This window comes from Nelumbo nucifera, chromosome 4 (genome assembly GCF_055504915.1).
Source record: "Nelumbo nucifera cultivar China Antique chromosome 4, China Antique-T2T, whole genome shotgun sequence".
NCBI lineage: Eukaryota > Viridiplantae > Streptophyta > Magnoliopsida > Proteales > Nelumbonaceae > Nelumbo > Nelumbo nucifera.
The window spans coordinates 9,458,540-9,468,420 of record NC_142652.1 but is presented as its reverse complement, the minus strand read 5'-3'; the positions used below and the strand labels follow the sequence as shown (position 1 = coordinate 9,468,420).

At 37.9% G+C, this 9,881-nt stretch overlaps 1 protein-coding gene across 1 annotated transcript; it reads left to right on the top strand.

Annotated features, from left to right (window-relative positions):
- Nucleotides 1-1,027: 1,027 nt before the first annotated feature.
- Nucleotides 1,028-8,475, top strand: LOC104591466 (AP-1 complex subunit mu-2-like). Its single transcript, XM_010250306.3, has 11 exons — nucleotides 1,028-1,502; nucleotides 1,987-2,133; nucleotides 2,224-2,286; nucleotides 2,440-2,616; nucleotides 2,699-2,802; nucleotides 5,501-5,608; nucleotides 5,742-5,838; nucleotides 5,944-6,041; nucleotides 6,220-6,361; nucleotides 6,536-6,658; nucleotides 8,086-8,475. The coding sequence occupies exons 1-11, from the start codon at nucleotides 1,374-1,376 to the stop codon at nucleotides 8,182-8,184; spliced, it is 1,287 nt and encodes a 428-aa protein (XP_010248608.1). The 5' UTR covers nucleotides 1,028-1,373; the 3' UTR covers nucleotides 8,185-8,475.
- Nucleotides 8,476-9,881: the final 1,406 nt, after the last annotated feature.

The following is a 9,881-nucleotide window of genomic DNA, read 5'->3' as shown; positions in this document are numbered from 1 at the left end:
AGTAAACCGCCGACTCTGGTGGTTGAACCGTTGTCCCAAACAATAAATTTTGACAATTTTTTTATTAGTTTGTTGTCAGCACAAGCCATACGTTCGAACCAGCTGATTTGACCACTCTATCCAGGAATTAGTCCCCAGAACGATTCTCTATCCGATCTAATTTTAAAAACTTTGAGAAAATTTACTCTAAACGGAAGGAAGTCACCTTAAAATTTTATTAGGGTTCGACTATGATGCAAAAAATACTTATAACCAATCGATCACTATCATAAAAGTGACAATCAATTAATTGGGTTTTAATCAAAATTCAAGGAGGTTTTATTGGCCAAAGCCTTTTTGTCCAACAATTCCCTCCCTTAACTATTATAAAAAGAAGATATAAAAATAAGATTACAAGGGATGATATAGCCCACATTGCCCCCAAACCCAAGATACAAAAATCATTCTCTATTGTCTAGGTGCATTTGTTTCGGTATAAATGTGAATCGACATAAAATTTCATTATTAATTCACATTTGCTCGTGTTTGTTTTCAATATAAATATGGACTGGTGCAAAATTCTATATCCCAATCCGTATTTTCACGCATTTATTTTTTTAATGTAAGGTTTATATTGAAAATCGATATAAATCTTTCGATCCGTTGACCTTTTTTATCGATAATTGATGTATTAGTTACATCGATTATCACATAAAAAAGCACAAACAATCCACATAAATTTTAAGCACATCGATTGAGTTTTTTATGATGAACTTTTCACCAAAGCAAATCTTATGCGAGCAACTTCATGAGGCTAGAAATAAGTTGAGAAAAATGAATAAAAGAGATTCCATTGAGAGAATTCCCATATCCAATTACTTTTTTTTTTAGGTTCAGATTGAAAAGAGTATAAATACAAATATACAAAATATAAGGTCACACCTTAGTATTTATATTTTGTACTCTTTTTGCAAAGGATGCTTATTACGGATTGGGTTTTAGTAAGGCCAGGCCTATTTGTGTAGGCGTGTAGCTCGTCACCGGACTCACCGCATGTCGACCATCGAAGTAGCAAAGGATGCGTATTACGCCATCTACGTATATCAACGTTAAGCGGGTTATAGTACTGGAAAAATCCTCTTGGCTTTCAGACAGAAATCGGAGGAGGTCCTCCAATTTTTATCGTTTCCTACCTTTCTATTTTGTTTACGAACACTTCCCGAGCTTAACTTCCTCGAAAAATCACAGGTAACCAAAACTGGGAACAGGCATTAGAATGCTGCAGGAAACCCTAGAATTCCCGTTTCACAAATATTCCGTCCTATTGAACACATTGAAAACCAGATCCGTCTCTGCGTCCCCGATCTGATCTCCGATCTCCTTGAACCTTAGAAATGGCAGGCGCCGTCTCGGCGCTTTTCTTTCTGGACATCAAAGGCCGTGTTTTGGTGTGGCGCGACTACAGAGGTGACGTCTCAGCAATACAAGCAGAGCGTTTCTTCACGAAGCTTATTGAGAAAGAGGTGAGCCGACTCATTGTTTTTCTTTGGATGACTCGGGTCTCGAATTTTCTTGATTTGGACGAGAGTTTGGCACAGATTTTATATGTATTTAGCTTGTTAAATGATTGTGTGGGTTGATTAGGGTGGTTGTAGCTAAGTTCATCTGAGTTCTGCTCCTTTTGAAGGCAGTTTCTGGAACTTTTGCTTTTTTATTTTTTTGTTCCTGGATAGAAATTGGTATTCATTTTGTAATTGGAAAATTTGATTCATCCTCTACAAGCTTTGTTTTAAAAACGGTTAAGCGCATCTATTAAACATTACTTCAGGATTGCCATAAGTTTTCCTTCCAAGTCTCTCTCTGTCAATGAATTTAACTTTACAATTTCGATGCCATATGTTTACTCATTCTGGCCAACGTATGCAATTTAAGAACACAATTTCTGCACCTGTAGTTCTTATCTGAATAATAGCTATTTCTTTCCCTATTCTCTTTGATCTTCCTCAGGGTGATCCGGAGTCCCAAGATCCAGTAGTGTATGACAATGGCGTCACCTATATGTTCATACAGCACAACAATGTTTACTTGATGACTGCGTCAAGGCAGAATAGCAATGCTGCCAGTCTTCTTCTTTTTCTACACCGTGTAGTTGACGTACGATCTTTGTAATTCTAGTAAAATTATGAAAAAAAACTTTTGCTTCAATTGGTTTTACATTATTGGTATCCTGATTAACAAAGACAGGTTTTTAAGCATTATTTTGAGGAGTTAGAAGAGGAATCACTGAGAGATAACTTTGTGGTTGTGGTAAGAGGGTCTCTTTCTTCTACTTTTTTTTTTTCCCCCTTTTTGCTTGGCAACCTATTCTGTTGGAGAAAACTAAAATTAAGAACTTTGGTGGATGAACATATTATATAATACTCAGATGGGGTCATTCTGAAGCAATTGCTGTTTTGGCAGTATGAGTTACTTGATGAAATGATGGATTTTGGTTACCCTCAATATACGGAAGCAAAGATTCTTAGTGAGTTTATCAAGACGGATGCATACAGGATGGAGGTTACTCAACGACCTCCTATGGCTGTAACAAATGCAGTGTCTTGGCGCAGTGAAGGGATACGATACAAGAAGAATGAAGTAGGTCGATTTACATGCAGTAACAATGGTGCTCTTAGGCACTTAAATATAATTTAGAAAAATTTCTTTAATGTTTGTTCAGGTGTTCCTGGATGTTGTGGAAAGTGTTAATATACTTGTCAACAGCAATGGGCAAATAATTCGTTCAGATGTTGTTGGGGCATTGAAGATGAGAACATATTTGAGGTGCGTAGTTCTTGTGCAGTCTTTCATGTAGAGTTATTCAGGGTTCAGCAAACCTTAATCATTGGGAAGATTTGTTGAAAGCCTATCACTTACCTACCACTCACAATTTATAGTAAGAACTCAGAAGTAACTGCATATTGAATTCAGTATCTCAGTCTGTTTTGTCAAATGAATGCTTAGGCACCCGGGTGTCCAGGACAAGGCAATTAAGCATATAGTTGAGTGTATCATACTAATAATTTAGACATAATGGGGATAATAGTTATAATAATCTAATAGGATGGTACCAAAAAGTAGCTAATAAAGAAATGACTCTACTAACTTTTTCTTTGTAACCTACCATTTATGATTTACCTTATACAATAATCTCTGTTAGGTTATTAGGCTTACAGCTTGCCATATGAATAAAGTTTTAACTGTCAACATCAGTTGTTTTTTACTATAATATTTTATCGACTGATGAATAACATATAACTTCAACAGTTCAACTATAGAAACTTGGTAGTGGAAGAAGACTCCAAAGTGGTGGCAAGCTGGTTTAGAAATGATGGTCTGGTTCCATGGCAGTACCAAAAATACCATGAGAGAGATAAGTGCAATGAAAAGGGAAATTGTTATCAGCTCTAACTGTATAACAAATCAACCAATGAGTTGGCCAGTGTAATGACAAAACAAGGGGGTCAATAGAGAACACTTATTCGGGGGGCAGGTGGGAACAAGTAATGTAACACAAATTGTATAATATAAAGGGATCATAGGATAGTTATTGATAAAAAAAGGGATCATAGGATAGTTATTGATTAAAAAAAGGGATCATAGAATAGTTATTGATAAAAAAAAGGGATCATAGGATAGGTGGTGACAGTCAATGTAAGCTGGGGGATGCATGACATCATCCTACATACTATTCCTTCTTTATTCTAGGGGCCATTACTTGGTGTAATGTAAAATATCAGGCTGGTAAGCATAAGAATGCAGGTTCGAGTTTGAGGGTGGTAACTTTGTGCCAAAAAAAAGGTTAGGACCATACTCCTAAGGCCCTAGATAGCTAGGAACAACTTTTTTTTTTTTGAGCTAAAAGATGACAGATTTCATTAAAAGGGAAATGCACATGAGAGAATGTACAAAGGAGGCACTAAAAAGACACACAAACAGATTACAAAGGTATAACTCTCTCGCTATATAAAATATCCCTATGAGTTCCTGCTTTAGCCAAGCTGTCTGCTACAGAACTTAACTCTCTGGGAATCCAGAGCAGGAATGCATTCAAAGATTCCAGGATATCTCGAGCCTCGTCCAAATAATGAGCCAGCCTCCATGGTCCTCCATTCTTCTCCCCAAGCCATTTGATGGGGTTACTCGAGTCCCCTTTAATGATTAGGGAAGACAATCCAAGATCTCTTGCAATCCGAAGTCCAGTTAGCATTGCTAAAACTTCAGCCTTTGTAGAATCAGCAATCCCTATTGGGCCACTATAAGCCCACAGAAGATTTTCATCCCTTCCTTTAAATACACCATCGATTCCTGCTAGACCTGGATTCCCAAGGGCACTTCCATCAAAGTTCAGGGTTACCTCTACCAAACTTGAGTGAAGGTTTCTGATTGCTTTTAGAGAGGAAGGATAAGAAAAAATAATCTCCACAGTGGTTTCTCTGGAGATCATTTAGTGAAATACCTCTAATTCTTCTGAATTCAGCACCCATGAGTTGCACAAGTGAAGTATGTGGGATATCAGCTCGCCCATAGCTCTAGCCTTGTTGTTGAATATTCGGTTATTTCTCTCCTCCCACACCCCCCAAAACACTGCTCGTACCACAGTGAGCCAGAACTTTTCTTCTCTTTCCAAGGCCTTTTCCCTGCCATTGCCAAAGGAAGTCTTCAATGTGTTCAGGAAACACACAGCAATATCCCACCATATTTAATAAGAAATACCAAACTTTCCTTGTTTCTGGCCATTGGGCAATGGCCTTGATTCATTCTTTATTTCTAATCAATAAAGCATCTGTTAATAATTAAGAAGTAACATATAACTTTTTTTCTTTAACAATAATTTAATTAATTAGTGATCAAAATCAATAAACAAATAAAAGCACTCTGATAATCTGGGGAAGGTTTGAAAATGTTATTGGGGTAATACACTGAAAAGTTGTTGTTGGAGAGTGAATTTCACTTATTTCTTTTGCATGGAAAAAGTGCAAAACAAATAACAGGTGCAACATAACATCATTATGTGGATTGATAGTCGATAGGGATTGATTCAAGGGCTGCTATTTGTTTCTATATGAGTGGGACATGGAATTTCATGTTTTCGATAGGGATTGATTCAAGGGCTGCTATTTGTTTCTATATGAGTGGGACATGGAATTTCATGTTACCATTCGTTGGCCATTATGGATTATTAACATCAATGCTTATCAATCTTTTGCTGTAATGGATGGTAAACACACTATTGGTTATCATTAAAATGGGAAGCTGTCCAAACTTCATAATAGTAAGGAGGAGAGTGAGACCTAATAGGTTTTCTGGAAAATAAGGATTATTTTCTTTTTTTCCCCCCTTCTATTAGTTTCTTTCCTGAGTGTATATTCATCCATTTAGGTACCCCAAGGATCCTGGTGCTCCTATCTGACTGGCGGAAGTTGTTGGAAATGAGTTTAGCTGGAAAGCAAGAAACTAATCATGCTTGATCTGTTTGCAGTGGAATGCCTGAATGTAAGCTTGGCCTAAATGACAGAGTGCTACTGGAAGCTCAAGGCAGAACAACAAAGGGGAAAGCAATTGATCTGGATGATATCAAATTTCACCAGTATGTGGCCAAATTCTTTAGCAGTTGTATTCTGCATTGTTTCATAAGAAATTATGCAATTTTTACTAAAGTCCAACTTCAGATGGTGACAATCTTTCCACCACTTTTTGTTCTAATAACTCTTTTGGTGCAGGTGTGTGCGTTTGGCCCGATTTGAAAATGACAGGACAATATCTTTCATACCCCCTGATGGATCTTTTGATCTGATGACATATAGACTCAATACTCAGGTTTATTTTCATGCTTTATGTTCCGTTTTTGGTTTAATATGTTTACCATCATACTCTCTCTCTCTCTCTGGGTCATATACGAGACTTATTTCCATATACTTTCAGGTAAAGCCTCTGATCTGGGTGGAAGCTCAAGTAGAGAGGCATTCAAGAAGCCGTATTGAATTCATGGTAAAAGCACGGAGCCAGTTCAAGGAGCGTAGGCATGTTTATACCACCTTGTTTCAATTGTTCAATAGTTTTTATCCACGAGTCTATTGCTACTAAGAGTTAACTCGGGGGACCTGGGAGCTAATTTATTTCCATATGTGCTTTTCTTTAATAATAGGTTCCCTTTGTTTCAATTATTCAGTAGTCTTTAATGGAAAGTTGCTTGTGCAGCACTGCAACAAATGTTGAAATTGAGTTACCTGTGCCATCAGATGCTACCAATCCTAATATACGAACTTCCATGGGATCTGCTTCGTATGCACCTGAAAATGATGCATTGATATGGAAAATAAAATCCTTTCCTGGTGGCAAGGTAAAGAGTTAGATTTTAACTATTTTCCCTTTTCTATTTCCATTCAGCAAGAAGGCCAGAGATTTCTTTCCTATTTCCTATTTCATTATCAATGGCCATAGATTGTGAATGGGTTTTGTAATCTATTAAATATACATATCATTTTCTCTTTATTTCTGAAAATAAACTGTCCAGGAGTACATGTTAAGAGCCGAATTTAGTCTTCCCAGTATAACTGCTGAAGAAGCAGCTCCAGAGAGAAAAGCTCCTATCCGTGTGAAGTTTGAGATACCATATTTTACCGTTTCAGGAATACAGGTTCTATTCCAAACTGGAAATTTTGCTTTCTTTAGTGGGCTGTTTCATAATTGTTTTCTTTTGATTGATATACAATGCTTCACATTTCAGTTAGAAGTATTTTGTTTTCTGTATTGTGATAAACAAATATAGAGAAATGTTATATGTATATATGGTTGCTATAAGTCATGCCAGCCCTGCACTCTACCCTTTTTGATGTGTTTTGTTACTTCAACTTTTTTGTATTACATAGGGTGGAAAATCTATATTGTTGCCATGTGGCAGGGGGCTTTGGGATGAAAAGTTCCTCATAGTTGGAGGGTAAGGTGCTGAAAATTGGACAACTTTAGGCTGGTGCCTTGTAAGTTGCCACATGTATGATTGCTGGCTGGTGAAAACTCCTTCAGTGGATTGGTTGTATAGGAAATTTGTTTGCTAAGAAAAGGTTATTTGGCTAGCATATCATTCAACTAGTTTTCATTTGCATATTGTTTTTACAGAAGTTCCCCCCCCCCTTATCTTTAACAGTCAAATAGGATATAACTCTGTTTAATTCTATTTTTGCATGGACAAGCTGATTTATGCAACTTGATCAATCTTGTTCGTTGCTGATTACAATATATACATAGATTGATAGAATGGATTTACCCTTTATAACCTATGTAAAGAGAAAAGACAAACACTCCAGTTCACATGCCTCTTAACAGGGGTGAAGAATGACCATTCCAGTTATTGGGTTTGCCTGTTGTCTCTGGCTGCATTATTACCCTAACTGAGGCCTTGAACTTTCAGTCCACCCGACTGATGACTTTTACACCAAAAGAATGAGAACGCCTAGGGGGCGTAACCAATGTTGGCCCTAGCTATGTGGGGTCTTGGGAGAGGTGGACTGGATATGGACCTAACCTTTGGCATTTTCTTGCCCAAAATAGCTGCTTAAATTTAAATCCAAATTCTCATGCTTGTCTGCCTAATATTTTACCATTGGACAAAAGCAATGGCTCCCATAATAATGCATGTTTTTATTGCTTCTGGCTCAAGTATCCACACCATGTGGTGAATCTTTTTGATGATCTGTGCATGGGTCTCTTTTGATAATGCTGAAAATTAAGTTTTGTGTTTGTTGGTACACAAAATCCCTTAAGCTTTCCCCTGATTCAGTAGCTTCTTCTTGATGATCCAAGCTTATCAGAGCAATGTTGCCCCCCTAGTCTCATTCCATTCCATTCCATGATGAAACTGTTAATATTAAACTATCTTAACTTTGAGATGCAATGTTCTCAAAGCCAAAGGTGAATGTGCTTGTTTATTCTTGTTGCTTATAATTTCAGTACAAAGTTCATTTATTTATTCCTCTCCCTAATTCTAAATATGGCTTCCCCCCATCCCATCGTGATAATCATAATGACCTTTTGCTAATTTGCACATGAAAAAATTGGGATTTGTAGGTTCGTTATCTGAAGATCATTGAGAAAAGTGGATACCAGGCTCTTCCATGGGTGAGATACATAACAATGGCTGGCGAGTATGAGTTGAGACTTGTCTAAAATCCCGCTTCAACTGCTACTGCTGCCAACCATGTAATATATCTAGTGGAAAAACTGCAGCCGGCGATTTCGAGGAGCTTAGTGCGAAGTTATTGTTCTTTCTAAAGCCCGTGGTGGGTTTAGCAAAAGTTTATCTATACTTAGTCTCATACCTTCTCGTCTGTTTTTGTGTTACAGTGGTTTGTAAGGGTGTAATGGCCAGTTGGCCACCCAAGAATGTTTTTATCTGTCCATTTTTGTGAGAATTAAGAATCATTTATTGGAATTAGTTGACGGAGCATGCTTTGTCAATGTAGGGCGTCTTCCCAAGGTTCGTGTTAAGACTCAATTTCCTTTTCCTTTCTGGGTAGGGAGGGGAAGCTCGAAGATAATAATAACTTTCTTCTACTTGATTTTTTCAAAGGCCGGGAAGGGAAATTTTGTAAGTTCTAAGGCTCTGCCTATCACGCTGTATTTAATATGAAATTTACAATTCTGAACTGTTTATGCATCAACCCATTCTTCTGAATATCCAGGAGACCATATTAGTCGTTTTTATGTACAAACATCAAACTAATTACAGCACGGAAGACAAACACTCTTTATCTTCGGAATACAGCTTAAACCCTCCAAAGAGGGAAAAGGAAAAAAGAAACAGTTAAGTTACAACATAGCCCAAATCATTGCTTCCCTTTCTATCCTTTGTTTAGCTAACCCATCAACTAAAGAATTAGTTGATCTCTTAACCCAGCCCATCCTGATTTCCATCCCCCACACCAGCCACCTGAATTTCCTCTTCTCATTTTTGTAGTTTTATAAGCCGCAATTGTCTTTAATCAGCCACCCTATCACCACCTCCGAGTCTCCTTCAATTAAGAGTCTTTTAATATTTATCTCCTTGGCTTTCTGAACTCATTCTATAATTACCAAGATCTCAGCTCTAAGGGAATCCCCCACACCAATTGGGCTTGAGAACAGGGCAGAGATGATCCCGTTCTCTTCCCTAAAAACACCTCCAATCCCTGATTGTCCAGGATTCCTCCTACAATTCCCATCAAAATTTAATTTTAAGAAGCCAGCAGGTGGGGGAGTCCAAGACACCCTTATTATTGGTTTGATCCGTGTACAATTTGCAATCTCACCCCACTTTCTCAACATGTCTTCCACTATGTAGTCTGTAAATAGCTCTAGTGATTTCAGGCTTTTAGCCACTACACAGCCCTTATATGGATCACGACCATCAATTCTTCAGCCTCTTTCTCCTTTTCTAAGAAGATTCTAGAATTTCTTTCTTCCCATAATGACCAGCATATTGTAGCCCTCAACCCTCTCTACATAGCCATTCCCCTTTTCATGTGCCACCTGAAAAAAGAAGGGGAAAAAAGGCTCTGCGAGTTTGATGGAGGGTTCCGCCTGCACCCAAAAAGAGAAAAAGCCCACTCCCAAATTGACTTCGCAAATTGGCAAGATACCAGTAAGTGAAAACCAGTCTCCCCATCCACTTTGCAAAGAACACACTAGTGAGGTGACAAACAAGTATTGGGTCTCTTCTTTTGGAGCAAATCCCCAGTGTTGAATCTTTCCAAATAGATTTCCTAACAAAAACCACCAACCCTAGGAGGAATTGGTCTGTACCAAACCTCATTAACCGGGAAAGGGGAGGTTGTAGGACTGGTGGACTGGCAAAGGACTTTGAAGAAGGAAGCATAGGAAAAAGA